The sequence below is a fragment of the Oncorhynchus mykiss genome, chromosome 26, assembly GCF_057628025.1.
Source record: "Oncorhynchus mykiss isolate SJ-2025 chromosome 26, ASM5762802v1, whole genome shotgun sequence".
NCBI classification, from domain to species: domain Eukaryota; kingdom Metazoa; phylum Chordata; class Actinopteri; order Salmoniformes; family Salmonidae; genus Oncorhynchus; species Oncorhynchus mykiss.
Window position 1 is genome coordinate 5,247,118 of NC_143047.1, and position 19,158 is coordinate 5,266,275.

The 19,158-nt window shown below is 42.0% G+C and overlaps 1 protein-coding gene across 1 annotated transcript in view; it reads left to right on the top strand.

Annotated features, from left to right (window-relative positions):
* The window catches only part of LOC110506270 (protein kinase C-binding protein NELL1), a 400,235-nt gene that overhangs the window by 302,871 nt on the left and 78,206 nt on the right, over positions 1–19,158 (top strand). The window contains exon 14 of the mRNA XM_021585706.3: positions 5,478–5,600. Coding sequence (XP_021441381.3) covers positions 5,478–5,600 — 123 coding nt within the window. The remainder of the gene's footprint in view (positions 1–5,477; positions 5,601–19,158) is intronic.

Consider the following 19,158-nt stretch of genomic DNA (forward strand, 5'->3'; position numbering starts at 1 on the left):
CAGAAATTTTAAAGCGATGTCACCTTTTCTATCTGGAGAGAAGAATGTTTAGTGAATAACATATTGTTTCAGGCTAAAAATGAATGAGCATCTGAGGCACCACTAGCAGGGTCATTTCAAACTATACATGCACTTCGAATAGAAGTCCTTGGCCTGCTTTTCTCGGCTGGCAGACCAAAGGTTTGTGTCCTTTATGACCGCAATCCAGTTCTCAATGAGTTTCCCCAAGCAGTCCGAGTTGAAAATAAAGACGTCCTGAGCAATCTGTAGTAAAGCAGACAAACAATTACTTTTCAAATTGCAGTTAATCATTAGTCTGGCTAACACTTAACTATCGAATTGTCAGCACAATGGGTCAATAATAAAGGGGGCTGTGCTTTTACTGATATGCTCTCATCTGTGTCTTTCTCACTCAAACACCCACATGCACAGACACACTCAGCCCCCAAGTGCCGCCCCCTTCTACTTCAATGGGAGGTCTCAACCCCAATGAAAAAAACATTTGAGAGAACCAATCAAACACTGTTGCACAATTTACGTGCAAATATTGAATTAAAACACACAGCCTTCTTTCCAGACCAGTGTGGTCATAGCCTAGAGTCATGTGGGTCACATCAGCCAGGCTAGTTAATAAAAAATGTAACCCACCATGCCTGGAGTATCCAGAAACTAGATTGTCTGGTCCACTGAGCTGTCTCCTTAACTTATTTTGGCTGCAATCCCGTTAATGGGAGCGATTTGACAACAGCCAGTCAAAGTGTAAGTGCACCATTTTCAAAACATCAAAATCTCATAATTAACATTCCTCGAACATACATGTATCTCATACCATTTTAAAGCTATTCTCGTTGTCAATGTTACAGCAAAAGCACCACAAATGATTATGTTAGGTCACCACATAGCCACAGAAAAACACAGCCATTTTTTTCCAGCCAAAGAGAGGAGTTTCAAAAAGCAGAAAATAGAGATACAATTAATCACTAACCTTTGATGATCTTCATCAGATGACACTAATAGGACTTCATGTTACACAATACATGTATGTTATGTTTGATAAAGTTCATATTTATCAAAATATGAGTTTACATTGGCGCGTTACGTTCAATAGTTCCAAAAAAGTCCAGTGATTTTGCATAGCCACATAATTCAGCAGAAATACTCCTCATAAATGTCGATGATAATATACACATTAAATTATATATATACCTCTCCTTAGTGCAACCGCTGTGTCTGATTTCAAAAAAACTTTACGGAATAAGCCAGCCATGCAATAATCTGAGACGGCGCTCAAAAATATTTGTCACAATAGCCGCCATGTTGACGTCAACATAAACAAGAAATTACATGATAAATATTCCCTTACCTGTGATGATCTACATCAGAAAGCACTCCAGGAATCCCAGGTCCACAATAAATATTTGTTTTGTTTGAAAAAATCCCTTATTTATGTCCAAATACCTTCTTTTGTTAGTGCGTTTGGTATACATATCCAAACTCTCATTCTGGTCAGCGTTAAATCAGACAAAAACTTCAAAAAGTTATATTACCGGTCGAAGAAACATTTCAAACTAAGTACAGAATCAATCATTAGGATGTTTTTAACATATTGTTTCAATAAAGTTCCAACCGGAGTACTCCTTCTTGTCTTCGTGAGCAATGGAACGCAAGTGAATACCATGAGGAATAAGCGCGATCACAAAATGGTGGACACCTGATATATTCTGCTCTCATTCACTCCCACAACACCATAGAAGTCTCATTATAATTTCTATTGACGGTTGACATCTAGTGGAACCCCTAGGCAGTGCAACATCATTCATATCTCAAGGGGATTTCATTGGGGACTCTGGTGAATACATACAAAGCTCAGATTTCTGACTTCCTGTTTTGATTTCAACTCAGGATTTTGCCTACCATCATATGACTTTTGTTATACTCACAGACATCATTCAAACAGTTTTAGAAACTTTAGAGTGTTTTCTATCCAATACTAATAATAATATGCATATATTAGCAACTGAGACTGAGGAGCAGGCTGTTTACTTTAGGCACCTTATTCATCCAAGCTACTCAATACTGCCCCCACAGCCATAAGAAGTTAATGTACTCCGCAAAATACCTTATAACAATCAGTTTGCAAAATACACAAGTATTTCAACATATATCTGGCAAGACCAGGCTACTGCTCAAGCTTGGTGTGTTGCTTGCTGTGTCCACAGTCCTATGTATTCACATGTGTGTCCCAAGGACCTCCTTTCGTGTGTAAAAAAGGTGGCGTTTACAGAATACTGACTGCATATAAGGCTTTTCTGTTTTTCTTTAACTTCAGGCTATAGTCGGGTTGTCTGAAAGCAAGAGCGCTTCCTGGTCCATCGCTTTCGCTACAAGAGGGTAAAGGGAAACCTAATCAGTTGCACAACGGAATGCATCTTCCGCATTTAACCCAACCCCTTTGAATCAGTGAGGTGCGGGGGGCTGCCTTAATCGACCTCCACATCTTCGGCATCCGGGTAGCAGTTGTTGATGGGGGTTAACTGCCTTACTCAAGAGAAAAACAGCAGATTTTTCAACCTTGCTGGCTCTGGGATTTGAACCAGGAACCTTTCGGTTACCAGCCCAACACTCTTAATTGCTAGGCTTAACCGCTAGCGCTAGAGATTTTAAGGGACAGGTTCACCAACATTTCTAAATTACAAACGTTGAAGAGGGAAGGGATGATAAAATAGGTTAAATGTTTTAACAAAGCCAAGGGAGTAAGGATAAAGCTAAATTAATTTGGGCAGCAGTAGCTTTGAGGTTAGAAAGGCAGGCTGATAACCAGTGCGTTATCAGTTCAAACTCCCAAGCTGCTTCTGGGGAAATCTGCAGGAAGTGATCTGGCAGCCAGAAGGTTACCTGCGACAATATCTCTGTATACTACCTACTACTGTTGTGCACTTGAGCAAGGAACTTTGCCCATGAGCTGCTCCTAGCCTGTGATGTTTCAGATTGGTCACTATGACAGAATATCTTTGTAAATGACTAATGATGCAAGTATGGTAAAATGAAGGCCAGACTATCTATGGTAGCTGTGCATATAATGTATTTTGTCCCAAAGTGGCTGCATGGTTCTAAGAGCCTCTGGTGAAGTTAAGTCTTTCAAGTTTCAAGTTTGTACTATTGGTTATCAATGACAATGTGGGATAAGTAGATGCTGTTTTACACAGGGTCAATGAAAATCTGTTTTATTCCACAGAGCTCTGTCCCCACACACACAAAGGACTTTCGCAGTTTTACTTACCCTCAAACTTAGGTTCAAAGTTGAAAGCCAGTAAAGTAACGCTAGCTAAATCGATCAATCACTATACAAGCATGAGGTAGTCCTGCCAAATAGCTTGGCTAAATTAACCCAGATGGAGAAAAGTCAAATCTAGCTATGGTAATTTAGCTAGCCAGTTAACTTAGCTAACCTTAGCTAACAAGTGAAACAGTGTCAGAGACAGTCCAGACTTATTTGTCTAAGGTAGCTAGTTAGCTCACTTTAAACTAGCGTCGCAGGCATGGTTGTGAGGCTGAAGTTAGCTAGCTTGTTACCACAGCCAGAGATATTAGCACAGAAAATGGCTAGCTATCGTATCTTCACATTTCCACGACATCATCATCCCTTAATAACTTAAAGAGAAGACTGGGGGTCATCCTGTCCCATTCTGATTTGCTTCTAACAGTACCAAAAATTAGAATAGGTCATGGTAGAAATAGTTTTAGATACTTAGCACCGTTGTCCTGGAATTCTCTCCTGAACATTTTAAAATGTGATGATCTAGTTTCGTTGGTGGTCGATGTATATTGATCGATGTATATATCATAGAAGAGTGTAGTTGTTTTTAGGCCAGCTGTTTCTCAGGTCTCTCTTGGAAAAGAGATAATATCTCAATGAGAAAAAACTTGTATAAATAAAAGTAAAATAAAAAAATAAAAATTATAAACATCGTTTGACATGTTTTGATGAACTTTACCCGTACTATTAGGATGTATTCGTCTGCATGTTTTGACCGCCTTTGAGCAAGTGGATTACTGAACAAAGCGCGCCAACAAAACTGAGTTTTGGGGACATAGAGGGACTTTATCGAACAAAACAACCATTTATTGTGTAGCTGGGACCCTTTGGATTGCCAACAGAGGAAGATCTTCAAAGGTAAATGATTTATTTTATCACTAGTTCTGCCTCTTCTTGGTTGGAAAATGTTTGTATGCTTTTGTATGCGGGGCGCTGTCCTCAGATAATATCATGGTATGCTTTCGCCGTAAGGCCTTTTTGAAATCTGAATTTGAATTTAGTGCTCTGCAATTTCACCGGATGTTGTCGAGGTGGGACGCTAGTGTCCCAATGAGCCCAAAGAAGTTAAATAATCTATCTAGTTAGCTGCCTACTGAAGTTGTCCGATAAGTGTCTAATTTAATAATAAATTAAACTTCCTAAAAAATGTTAACGTTTTATTAGCTAAATGATGTCAACAGTGGTTCATCATTTAAAAGTAAGCACGGACCATTCCAACGGTTTGGATAACTGAAATATTGTTTCATTATCCGAGCTTGGATTTCACAGTACTACAAAATCTCTCTGTTGTAACAAAGATATTTTTCACTTCCATTTCTGCAGAGTGGGAGAGAGAGAGTTCCTGCAGGTATGACCATCATAAAATGGACAACCTCACCACCCTCTCCCCCTCTGCAGGAGAGAAAAGGCGCTTTATAGCGGAACCACTGTAACCTGATCCTTCAGATCTTCACAGGAGAGTCATATCAACAATACTGTAGTTAAACTACACATTTGCACCATCTCCGTTGGTTAATCCACTTCCTTTTCAGAGACCGCAAGGCAAAGCAACATACGAATTGAAAAAAATCAAAGGCATGCAACATACTACACTTACCGGAGCCTAGTCCGGCAGATGAGAAGCAGCATTATGGATTGCCTCCAGTTGAATTTAATGAATTTCAACCGGAACGCATACAGTTTACCACGGTTGATTTGTACACAGCTTAAGATCAAGTGTGTGGCGAAGTTTGAATCGTTAACTGCATTCAATATATCTTTTGGCTGTGTTTGTGTTACAACCTGTCATGGATAACCAGAAGTAGGCGAGTAAATGAGATGCTGTTTTTTTGCAGCGATGAGCGGCTACAGATCATGTTTGATCATACACTGCCTGTGGTGCAAATCCACTCCCTATTATGTGAGGCTGAATGCTCAAACCAGACCATCGGTACAGCAGCTCAGATATAAAGTACACTGTTGAATGAAAATATGACGTTGACCCTACAGGAGGGATGCACGTGCACACTCGGCATGCAAACATAGACACAAACAAACACATATGACACAAACATGCATTCATGATACAAATACACTCTCACACAACCAAGTAGTCTATACGCTCACAGACAGACAGACAGACACTACCACACAGTCTGATCCTGCTGCATCTCTCCCTCAGAACATGACGAGTGTGCAAGTGGGCAGAGCTCCTGTGACGACAATGCCATCTGCACCAACACCATCAGAGGCCACCTGTGCACCTGTAAGCCTGGTTACGTAGGGAATGGCTCAATCTGCACAGGTAAGACCTCATCCTCCATGCCTCTTCCTCTTATACCTCTCTCAAACCCTCTTGAGCTCCATCGGTACTCTTACCCCATACTCTGGACATCCACAGCCCCCTCCCTTTTTCCTCTTCTCTCTTCATCTGCAGAGGAAACACATTCACCTCCTTGCCCCTTTCTAACCCTCTACACCAGTGGTGTCAAACTCATTTTGCCCAGCAGGCCGGATTCAGTCTTCGACCGAGGTTCGGAGGGCCACACTTAAAATGTATTATATTTACTCACCATCAAAATGTGCAAGAAAATTTCCTCTATCCATCTCTTTTGGAATTTCAATGCTCCCTGATTGTCTAGCTTTTGTTTTATATATACAGCACACGTCAAAAGTTTGGACATATCTACTCATTCAAGGGTTTTTCTTTATTTTTACTATTTTCTACATTGTAGGACTAATTTTACTGTGGATATAGATACTTTTGTACCTGTTTTCTCCAGCATCTTCACAAGGTCCTTTGCTGTTGTGGGATTGATGGGATTTATGGGATGGGGATTGATTTGCACTTTTCGCACCAAAGTACGTTCACCTCTAGGAGACACAACGCGTCTCCTTCCTGAGTGGTATGACGGCTGTGTGGTCCCATACTAATGTTTGTTCAGATGAACATGGTACCTCCAGGCTTTTGGAAATTGCTCCCAATGATTAACCAGACTTGTTGGGGTCTAAAATGTGGTCTTGACTGATTTATTTTGACTTTCCCATGATGTCAAGCAAAGAGGCACTGAGTTTGAAGATAGGCCTTGAAATACATAAACAGGTACACCTCCAATTGACTCAAGTTATGTCAATTAGCATATCAGAAGCTTCTAAAGCCATGGCATCACTTTCAGGTAATTTTCCAAGAAGTTTAATATTAAAAGGAACAGTCAACTTAGTGTATGTATACTTCTGACCCACCGGAATTGTGATAGGGTGAATTATAACTGAAATAAGCTGTTTGTAAACAATTGTTGAAAAAATTAATTGTGTCATGTACAAAGTAGATGTCCTAACCGAATTGCTAAAACTGTAGTTCGTTAACAAGAATATGTGGAGTAGTTGAAAAACAAGTTTTACTGGCTCCAACCTAAGTGTATGTAAACCTTCGACTTCAACTGTTTTGAACTTGTACTTGCTATTTATGGCCTGTAGGCTAATAAACTTACCCTCTGCAGCAAAGCAAACTCTGGGTCTTCTTTTCCTGTGGCGGTCCTCATGAGAGACAGTTTCATCATAGCGCTTTATGGTTTTTGCGTCTGCACTTGAATAAAAACAAAATTCCAGATTAACTGACCTTCATGTCTACCTAATGATGGACTGTCATTTCTCTTTGCTTATATGAACTGTTCTTGCCATAATATGGACTTGGTCTTTTACCAAATAGGGCTATCTTCTGTATAGCACTCCTACCTTGTCACAAAAACTGAATGTCTCAAACGCATTAAGAAGGAAAGAAATTACACAAATTAATTTGGCACACCTCTTAGCTGGTTGAGAGAAGAGTGTGCGACGCTGTCATCAAGGCAAAGTGATGCTACTTTGAAGAATCTCAAATCTTAAATATATTTAGATTTGTTTTTGTTGCTTTCTACATGATTCCATATGTGTTATTTCATAGTTTTGATGTCTTCACTACTATTCTACAATGTAGAAAATAGTAACAATTAAGAAAAACCCTTGAATGAGTAAGTGTTTTCAAAACTTTTGACTGGTACTGTATATATATCTACAGTTGTGGCCAAAAGTTTTGAGAATAGCACAAATATTAATTTCCACAAAATTTGCTGCTTCAGTGTCTTTAGATATTTTTGTCGAATTTTGCTATGGAATACGGAAGTATAATTACAAGTATTTCATAAGTGGCTTTTATTGACAATTACATGATGTTGATGCAGAGTCAATATTTGCAGTGTTGACCCTTCTTTTTCAAGACCTCTGCATTCCGCCCTGGCATGCTGTCAATTAACTTCTGGTTCACAACCTGACTGATGGCAGCTCATTCTTGCATAATCAATGCTTGGAGTTTGTCAGAATTTGTGGGGTTTTGTTTGTCCACCCGCCTCTTGAGGATTGACCACAAGTTCTCAATGGGATTAAGGTCTGGGGAGTTTCCATGGAACCAAAATATCGATGTTTTGTTCCCCAAGCCACTTAGTTATCCCTTTTGCCTTATGGCAAGGTGCTCCATCATGATGGATAAGGCATTGTTCATCACCAAACTATTCCTGGATGGTTGGGAGAAGTTGCTCTCGGAGGATGTGTTGGTACCATTCTTTATTCATGGCTGTGTTCTTAGTCAAAATTGTGAGTGAGCCCACTACCTTGGCTGAGAAGCAACCCCACACATGAATGGTCTCAGGATGCTTTACTGTTGGCATGACTGATGGTAGCGCTCCCCTTGTCTTCTCCAGACAAGCTTTTTTCCGGATGCCCCAAACAATCGGAAAGGGGATTCATCAGAGAAAATGACTTTACCCCAGTCCTCAGAAGTCCAAACCCTGTACCTTTTGCAGAATATCAGTCTGTCCCTGATGTTTTTCCTGGAGAGAATTGGCTTCTTTTCTGCCCTTGACACCAGGCCATCTTCCAAAAGTCTTCGCATCACTGTGCATGCAGATACACTCACACCTGCGTGCTGCCATTCCTGAGCAAGCTCTGTACTGGTGGTGCCCCAATCCTGCAGCTGAATCAACTTTAGGAGACGGTCCTGGCGCTTGCTGGACTTTCTTGGACGCCCTGAAGCCTTCTTCACAACAATTGAACCGCTCTCCTTGAAATTCTTGATGGTCTGATAAATGGTTGATTTAGGTGCAGTCTTACTGGCAGCAATATCCTTGCCTGTGAAGCCCTTTTTGTGCAAAGCAATGATGATGGCGTGTGTTTCCTTGCAGGTAACCATGGTTGACAGAGGAAGAACAATGATTCCAAGCACCACCCTCCGTTTGAAGCTTCCAGTCTGTTATTCGAACTCAATCAGCCTGACACAGTGATCTACAACCTTGTCCTCTTCAAAACTCACACCTGTGTTAACGAGAGAATCACTGACATGATGTCAGCTGGTCCTTTTGTGGCAGGGCTGAAATGCAGTGGAAATGTTTTGGGGGGATTCAGTTTATTTGCATGGCAAAGAGGGACTTTGCAAATAATTGCAATTCCTCTGATCACTCTTCATAACATTCTGGAGTATATGCAAATTGTCATCATACAAACTGAGGCAGCAGACTGTGGAAATTAATATTTGTGTCATTCTCAAAACTTATGGCCACGACTGTATATTGATGTATAGACATTATGGACAGTATGTGGATAGAATATGTTGTGTAGGTACATACACATGGAATACTGGTCACTTTAATAATGTTTTACCTACTGTTATATTTCATATGTATATACTGTATTCTAGAGAAGGCCATCCTATTCAACGATTATTGTGCATATAATCTAGAATACAAACTATACATTTAAAATGGGTAAAACAATATGTAAACATTACTAAAACTTCTTAGGGCTGAGATCCCGCTAGCGGGATCGATATGACAACAGCCAGTGAAAGTGCAGGGCGCCAAATTCAAAACAACAGAAATCCCATAATTAAAATTCCTGAAAAATAGAAGTATTTCACACCATTTTAAAGATACACTTCTTTTTAATCCCACCACAGTGTCCGATTTCAAATAGGCTTTACGGCGAAAGCACCACAAACGATTATGTTAGGTCAGAGCCAAGTCACAGAAAAACACAGCCATTTTTCCAGCCAAAGAGAGGAGTCACAAAAATCAGAAATAGAGATAGAATTAATCACTAACTTTTGCTGATCTTCATCAGATGACACTCATAGGACTTCATGTTACACAATACATGTATGTTTTGTTTGATAAAGTTCATATTTATATCAAAAAATCTCAGTAAACATTGGCGCGTTATGTTCCGTAGTTCCAAAAACATCCGGTGATTTTGCAGAGAGCCACATCAATTTACAGAAATTCTCATAATACATGTTGATGAAAATACAAGTGTTATGCATGGAACTTTAGATACACTTCTCCTTCATGCAACCACTCTCAGATTTCAAAAAAGCTTTACGGAAAAGGCAAACTATGCAATAATCTGAGTACAGTGCTCAGAGACCAAACAAGCCAAAAAGATATCCGCCATATTGTGCCATCAACAGAAGTCAGAAATAACATTATAAATATTCACTTACCTTTGATGATCTTCATCAGAATGCACTCCCAGGAATCCCAGTTCCACAATAAATGTTTGTTTTGTTCGATAATGTCCAAATAGCTACTTTTGATAGTGCGTTTTGTAAACAAATCCAACCTCACGAAGCGCGTTCACCAGGAGCAGGCGAAATGTCAAAAAGTTCCGTTACAGTCTGTAGAAACATGTCAAACGATGTATAGTATCAATATTTTGGAAGTGTTTAACATAAATCTTCAATAATGTAAATCTTCAATAAAGGAGAATTCCTTTGTCTGTAGAAAAGCAATGGAACACGAGCTAACTCTCACATGAACGAGCGTCAGGAGCTTGTGGCACTCTGCCAGACCACTGACTCAAAGAGCTTTTATGAGCCCCTCCTTTACAGCAGAAGCCTCAAACAAGTTTCTAAAGACTGTTGACATCTAGTGGAAGCCTTAGGAAGTGCAACATAACCAATATCCCACTGTATCTTCAATAGAGAATGAGTTGAAAAACGACCAACCTCTGATTTCCCACTTCCTGGTTGGATTTTTTCTCTGTTTTTTTGCCTGACATATGAGTTATTTTATACTCACAGACATCATTCAAACAGTTTTAGAAACTTCAGAGTGTTTTCTATCCAAATATACTAATAATATGCAACTGGGACTGAGTAGCAGGCAGTTTACTCTGGGCAGCTCTGGGCACCTTATTCATCAAAGCTACTCAATACTGCCCCCAGCCATTTAAAGTGACCAGTGTCACATTATTAAAGGGACCAGTGTTCCATGTGTATGTACATAGGGCAGCAGCCTCTCAGGTAACAGGCTAGTGACAGTGACTAAGTTCAGAGCTGTGTACTTGGAGGAGGCCGGCTAGTGATAGCTATTTAACAGTCTAATGACCTTGAGATAGAAGCTGTTTTTCAGTCTCTCAGTCCCAGCTTTGATTCACCTATCCTGACCTCACCTCATCCAATCAAGTTGTAGAAACATCTCAAACATTTCAGGGCGGCAGGTAGCCTAGTGGTGAGAGTGTTGGGCCAGTAACTGGAAGGTTGTTGGCTCGAATCCCAGAGCTGACAAGGTAAATATCTGTAATTCTGCCTCTGAACAAGGCAGTTAACCCACTTTTCCCTGGTAGGCTGTCATTGTAAATAAGAATATGTTCTTAACTGACTTGCCTAGTTAAATAAAAGTTTTAAAAAATAATAATAATTGTGTCTCATAGCAAAGGTTCTGAATAAGGTAATTCTGTTTTTAAAATGTCTATAAACCTGATTTTGCTTTGTCATTATTGGATATTGTGTGTATGAGAATTTTTTTAATTCAATCAATTTTAATGTAACAAAATGCGGAAACGGGGAAGGGTTCTGTATACTTTCTGAATGCAATGTATGGGTGTTTTTATAAACTGGCGACCATGAGTCTCAGGCAAGGAAAACACCTCTCCTCTCTTCTTCTCATCCTGTTCCCTTTTTCTGTATTCTCCTCTCCTAAACTCGGCCTATTAATCTTATTCTGTCTCCCAGGAAAAGGAACACGTCTTCTCTTCCTCTACTCCCTCACTCTATCACTCTAGTACTGTCTCGCTGTCTGTCCCTCGTGACGACCAGTGTGTAATTAGAGTGTAGAATATAGGGAATTCTCTTTATTTGGGAGTGAGACGTGTGTGTGTGTGTGTGTGTGTGTGTTCGTGTATCACACCTGTCGTCTTGCCACCGCCTCACCGTGTCCTTCTGTAATTGAGAGGCATTAGGATGGGAGGCAGGTGGAAGGTAGGTCTACGGAGAGATCAATGCAATTTGCAAAGTGCTTTCCAGACTGTTTCTATGCTGGATTGTCTCCAACAACAGACATACAGCAGCCCCAGAAAAAATAAAAAAAGATTAAAAAAGTGCCATCGAACAGCTTTACTGCCACCTCCACATTTTTCACTCTGGAAGTCATGAGTAATATGCAAATGATCCAACTGGGGGAAAATGGTTTGTTGATCAGAGAAAAATGCATAAAACAATGACTTGAATATGAAATGCACTCCAACCAGCTCAAAGAAAGAGCGTTCCAACCACACACTAACTGATCAATATCCATGTTCGTATTCACAATAAATCAAGTCAAATATTCTTCAAATGTATTGTATTATTATGTAACTATTGCTACATCTTCCCTAGACTATTCATATTCTATGGAAACAGACTTGTAGGAATTATTCCCCAATTTCACTGTCCCTCCGGAAATTCATTAATGTGTGATGCCCCTATCGTTGGCCAATCGTCTCTCCTCAGTCTGAACATACATCATCACTGTGCTCTTAGAAATTAAGAAATGAGTCACAGATCTGGGCTAGGTCCCGAGTCTGTCCCTGCTAATGCTATCTGTCACTGGGTAGCTGATGTGAAATGATTATCGGAGTATTAGTAGACATATCCCGCTCTGAGACCTAGAAGTAGTTGTTTCCCTTGCACTGCATGAGCCGCAACATTTGTGGCGTTACTGGTAGCACTTCTTGATGGTGACACGTCAATGTGTATTCAGAGTTTCCCTGGTTCAGAAGATTTAAGCTGGTAGGAATTCTAGCTAGCATAATGTCCCTGCTAATACAAAAGAGGTCAGCATGTAACTAGGGAAAGGGAGTACCTAGTCAGATGCACAATTAAATACATTCAACCAAAATGTGTATTCCGCATTTTACGTCATTGGCACCCAGGGAGAAGTTGTTGGGGGTTAACTGCCTTGCTCAAGGGCAGAACGGCAGATTTATTCCAACCTTGCGAGCTCTGGGATTTGAACCAGCACCCTTTTGGCTACTGGCATGATGCTCTTAACTGCTAGGCTACCTGCTGCCCCTGTTAATGTTAATGCAATAGAGGTAAACTGGTAGTAATGCAGCTAACATAACATCCTTGCTAATGCTAACAAAGAGGTAAGCTAGTAGTACTGTAGCTAGCTAAGCCTCGTCCCTGTGTCTAACAATGGAGGTGTATGAATAGAGGAGGTAAAGTGGTTAACTAAAAAGAGAATACTCATCCACTTTTGGAGTACAATGGAATACTATTTCAGAAGGCAGAGGCTGCGTGACCCGATCAAGCCTCTCCATGATGCCTTTTCCCAAACCGTATAACATTCTGCACCATGTATGTACCAACTTAATCCACTGCATGCCAAGTAGTTTATGGGAATATGCATTTAGATCTTCTTGAATTATGCACAGTTTTGTTTCGTAGGCAAATGTTTGAGCAGATGATCTTAACAAACTGTGGCCTGCCTGTGTTTTGTTACAAACAAAGCACATATTTTGCGTAGTGGCGCACGCTGTTGAGAAGCTAGGTTCTATTTCTATGAGTACAACGATTTTGAACAGCTATGAATGTCATAGAGGAGACGTGGACATATTATGGGAGCCAGAGGTGTCATTATGTATCCATGATTCCATTCAATTTTCTATTGTGCAATACTACATTTCACATTTACCTATAATATATATGCATACTGTATCTCATTCAAATAACATATTTGCACTATATGACATAATTATGTCCCTCCATTTCATCTATAATGTCTAGGATCAGACCAGGACAGCTCTGTACAGATGGAGATGTATGTGGTCCATGAACTGAGTTGGTAAAAAGCATTCAGTTCCATCTCATTCTTATACTTATCTGCAGCTCTTACAGCTGCAGCCTTTACTTACCTTGAATTTGGCTCCCCCTAGTGTTGATCTGGAGTATTTTCCTTTACCTAGAAAATTGACCCATTGCCTCATGTCGAGCTCAGAGTGCTCTGTTTCAGTTGTCTGCTTACAATCTCCATCCATCCTTTACATTGTATGCCTTAGGAAGCTTAGTCGGTGAGTATATATCTTTCCTTTCAGAGCATTATTTGTGGAATTTGGATGTGTATGTTTACTTTGTGGAATAGATGGACAGCACTAGCTTAATTGCTACAGTATGTTAGCCTAGCTTTTGCTTGTTGTTAGTGTGTACAAAATATCAGGTTACGTTCATATCTAGTTAATTATGGCCTTTGTTTCAGTTTCACGCTGTTTCAAATCAATAAATCTTGTGAACATGGAGATCATGCTTTGAGGATTATTGATGTGAAGGCATTTATCTTGCTGTCAAAATATGCAGTAACACATACGGAGGACAGTATAGTGAAATGACAGCTCTCTAGCGGGCAGGACCACAATTTGGATCAAGCAACAGACACTGCTAACCCATCACAACGCCAAGAGAAGCCAACAACAATTGCGTCAGAGTACAGACAACCTCCAACACACTGTGGCTGAGGAGTAGGCATCCACCTTCAAGACCAGATCTCGTGCTTCAGCCTCATCCTACCATTCAAGCAGCTCACCTATAGGAGCTGCAGCCCCCATTGCAAGGGCAAAAGGAGAAGCTGCAAAAGTTCACCTCTCCTTTGCGGAGAAAGAAAGGAGAATGAAAATAGAAAAAGCACAATTAGAAGCATCTATGGATGTGCTGAAAGAGGAAAAGGAAGTGGCTGAGGCTCTAGAAGCTGCTGCTGATTTCGGCAGTCGGAAAAGTAGTTGGAGACTCACGCTCGACTCCACCCAACTCGACCCCACACAGCGAACTAAGGAGTATCTCATAGAGCAAGCTAAATCCTACGACACTCCCAAACCAATGACAGGAGTAGAGCTGTCCTCTGATGGCGAGACAATACAGGGATATACCAGGCCAGAGCCCGCACGTAAGACCCTATTGCAATGTCTCAAGCCTGAGATCAGTTCTCCACCTGTTGACACCACTACCGCTGTAGACCGCCACTTCCCTAATCCGGAGTCAAGGCCCTTCAAGAATTTCCCTTCAAGAAGGCCAGAACAGCAGCGGGACCCAAAGAAGTATGCACAATGACGGAAGTCATCCACCTGCTCCACATTACAAGCGTACATGGGAAGACACCCAAAGTGGGAACCCATACATTTCCAACTTTGTGAGTTACTTTGCTCGTTGCGAGCTCATCACCATGGGTCTACTCCAATTTTATGACCAACCGGAGAGCTACAGGGCTTTCACAACGCCATCAGAGGCTTAGACTTAACCTACGGTGACAAAATGGATCTTCTAGTTAAGTGGCTTGGAAGAGTCTAGTGAAGATATAAAATAATCCGTCCCATTCATGTAAACCATCCAGAACAAGGTCTGAGGATGGTTTGGGATAATCTTGAGGAATGCTACAGTTCGCCAGAAGTGATAGAGTTTCCCCAAGAACTCCAACAAGAATTAGCCAAAGCTGAGGGAGTTGGGCGACCTGCTGATGGAGCTTCGATCCGCCAAGGCCGAACGAGACCTCCCTGAATAGCTCACACCTCCTTCCGATGAAATGTCTCAGTGTACCCAAGTCTGCAGTGGAAACCTCACCGACAGGTCTTGCTCTAAGATCTGCCTCATCAAAATCTACCCAACAGGCTACCGAGATAGAGCAGTGAAATTCTATGCCATCCTCGACGAGCAAAGCAACAGATTGGTTCGTTCTGAGTTCTTCGATATCTTCAGGGTACAAGGCCCCAGCTCTCCCTACTCTCTTAAGACCTGCGCCGGAGTGATGGAGATAGTAGGACGAAGAGCACAAGGTAGAATCTATGGATGGGCAAGTTAGTCTTGAGCTGCCAACTCTCATCGAGTGTAATGAGATCTCAAACAACCGATCTGAGATCCCAACTCCAGACGCAGCCGTCCACCATGCTCACCTGAAACCCCTTGCTCACCTCATCCCAGAACTCGAACCCAAGGCTCCCATCATGCTCCTTCTTGGAAGAGATATTATAAGTCCATAAGGTTCGCTTTGTCTCTTATATGGAGAAGATTTTTGAGTATGGTCATGCTGATGTGGCTCCGCCCCTGAAAGAAGAATAACAACACTGGTACCTACCTACATTGGTGTCTATCACCCAAAGAAGCCTGGTCAAATCAGTGTGGTTTTTGACTCTAGTGCCAAATATGATGGAGTATCCCTCAACCTTCTGTAGGGAAACTGTCGCTGTGACAGTGGATATCCAACAAATGTTCCAGTGTTTTCTGGTGAAAGAAGAAGACCGTAACTTCCTGAGATTCCTGGGGTTCCAGGACAACGGCTTATCTAAAGACAACGACTATCGCATGATGTCTTCGGTAACAGTCCTTCTCCAGCAGTGGATATCTACGGCCTCAAACAGTCAGTTCAAAAAGGAGAACCAGACTACGATCCTGATGTCGGACAGTTTGTGGAACATGACTTTTATGTTGACGATGGCTTAAAGTAATTTCCTACAGTCCAAGATGCAGTCACACTGCTCAAGAGAACACAAGATTCTCGCCAACTCTAATCTGAGGTTACACAAGATTGCATCGAACAAGAAGGAGGTAACGGAAGCATTTCTATCTCAAGATCACTCAAATGACCTCAAAGATCCCGACATAGGGTCAGACAATCTGCCTATGCAGCGCAGCTTGGGTCTTAACTGGGACCTCAGGACCGACACTTTCACCTTCAAGGTAGCCGAAGATGAGAAGCCCTTCACAGGCCGATGAGAGCTGTCAACTGTGAACAGTCTGTATGACCCACTTGGATTTGTGGCCCCTATCACCATTCAAAGCAAGTCTGTTGTCAGGGAGATCACAATGCCCAACAGCGAATTGGATTCCTCCCTGCCTCCAGAAATGGAGGAGCCATGGGTTGCATGGAGAGAGTTTTTGAAAGAGCTATGTAACCTTCATATCCCTAGGGCCTACATGAAGGTCTAGGGATATGGATAAAGAAAAACTGACGCCACTCCCGGAAAAACGCTTTTCTCTTCAACAACCCTACAGCAGAAAAAAACAGCAACTGTAAGGGCTGGCACTACTGTCAGACAGCATGCACAGCAGACATATTTTCTCAGTCAAAGGATATAATTATATGGACAGTCCAAGAGGAAACCTATCCAAGATAGTTTGAGTGAATCAGGAACCAGGAAACAATTCCCAAAGAAAGCTCTCTGAGAGCCTTAGATCCATTCATCGATAAAGATTGCCTTCTGAGAGTTGGGGGGTAGCATTACAGAAGCAAAACTCAGACATGACGAGAATAACCCCCTGATCATCCCGGGGAAGCATCACGTTGCAGTTTTACTGATGAGGCATTACCACGACCCAACACCAGGGATGGCTTTTCACAGAGGCATTCGTACAGCCAGTGTTTGGATAGTTTGTGGTAAAAGGTGCGTGAACAGCATCAGTCCTTCTTAGGCACATAAGATGGCCAGCCTTCCTGCTGATCGTCTCTCCACCGAACCTCCGTTCACCCATGTCGGTCTGGCCGTTTTGGGTCCATTGACAGTCGCCTCTCGCCGGACAAGAGGAGGCCTCGCCCACAGAAAGTGGTGGGCTGTCATATTCACCTGTATGAGCATGAGAGCCATTTCATATCGAAGTCCTTGAGTCACTTGATACATCAAGCTTTATCAACACCCTGAGGCGTTTCATCTCGATCCGAGACCCAGCAAAGCATATTCGTTCCGACCTTGGGACCAACTTCATTGGGGCCTGCAAGGAACTTTAGTAACCCTTGAAAATCAATGATGACTCCATGGATACCTACCTGGCAGAACAGGGCTGCATCTGGATATTCAACCCACCTCATGCCACTCACACGGGTGGTGCCTGGGAGAGGATGATTGGCATAGCAAGGAAAATCCTGGATTCTATGTTCCTCCAACAGGGTCATTCAAGTCACGAAAGACTCATTACTCTGATGGCAGAAGTGGTTGCCATCATCAATGCCAGACATCTGGTTCCAGTCTCTACAGATCCAGATGGCCCCCTCATACTTACACCTGCTACTCTCACACAGAAAGTGAGTACAGGAGGAGGCTGAGCACGCACCCTTGTGGAGCCCCAGTTTTAATGATCAGCGGAGTGGAGGTGATGTTTCCTACCTTCACCACCTGGGGGCGGCCTGTCAGGAGGTCCAGGACCCAGTTGCATAGGGCGGGGTTCAGACCCAAGGCCTCAAGCTTAATGATGAGTTTGTAGGTTACTATAGTGTTGAACTCTGAGCTATAGTCAATAAACAGCATTATTTCATAGGTATTCCTCTTGTCCAGATAGGATAGGGTAGAGTGATGGCGATTGCATGGTCTGTGGATCTATTGGGGCGGTAAGCAAATTGAAGTGGGTCTAGGGTGGCAGGTAAAGTAGAGGTGATATGATCCTTGACTGTTCTCTCAAAGCACTTCATGATGACAGAGGTAATTGCTACGGGGCGATAGTCATTAAGTTTAGTTACCTTTGCCATCTCGGGTACAAGAACAATGGTGGCCCTCTTGAAGCATGTGGGGACAGCAGACTGGGATAGGGAGAGATTGAGTATGCCTGTAAACACACCAGCCAGCTGGTCTGTGCATAAACACAAATTGCTCCTCCCCCTCATACCCACTGTCACTGAGATGATTGCTGGGTCACATAAAGCTTGGCCTCCACCACAGGAGATAGTTTACTGTTATTGATCCTGAAAGGGTCAAGAGGACACCACATGCATAGAAATTAGAAGCTTAAACTGGTACTGTGTGGCTCAGTTGGTAGAGCATGGTGCTTGCAATGTGAGGGTTGTGGGTATGATTCCCACTGTGAAAAAGTAAAATAAACGCATGCATTCATTACTGTATGTCTCTGGAAACTATAATTTCCTCAAATGAAAATGTTAGACAGAGAGGAGTTTATCACCCTTTCTTTATTTCCATCCTCTTACTGTCTCTATTCCGCCGTCTGTCTATCTCTCCCTTACTCTTTCTTCTTCCTTCTCTCCATTGTCATGTTATCCTCAGAGGAGCAGCAAGTGTACCATTGTTTAAAACCCCAGCACACAACAATAGACGGGCCACTGAAGTTCAATCAGAGCCCAGCTAAAGATTATAGTTCAACATTGTAAATCCTTTTGTCAGCTGCAAAATGAGCTCCCTAATCTTGTTAATGGTCTTTTTTCTCTTTCTGTAGGACCGGTTTGTTGTACACAAAATAGGTTTTTAAAAAGAGAGGATTTCAGCGGGGCCTAAACACTGGCTTAGAGAACAATGGGAGATGCCTGCTCTTTTCTCATCCATTTTTGCTAACAATGTGCGACTGTGTTGGAATAGTCTAACCGCGTGCCTTAGTGGTGTGATACTGAGTGTAATGATGTTCGCTGCATTGGGGGAAATGGAGTGAGGGAGGAAGAGGTGGAGTGTCGGAATAGGAGATGATGCTGTTCTCATTTCCCTGCAAGTGCTAGATAGGAAAACACTAAGTTGTGCTGTTCACATCCGCGCTGGAGGCCATATTGATATTTTTTCAACATTTAAGGTCATAGGAGGAAAAAGCATGCATGATTAAT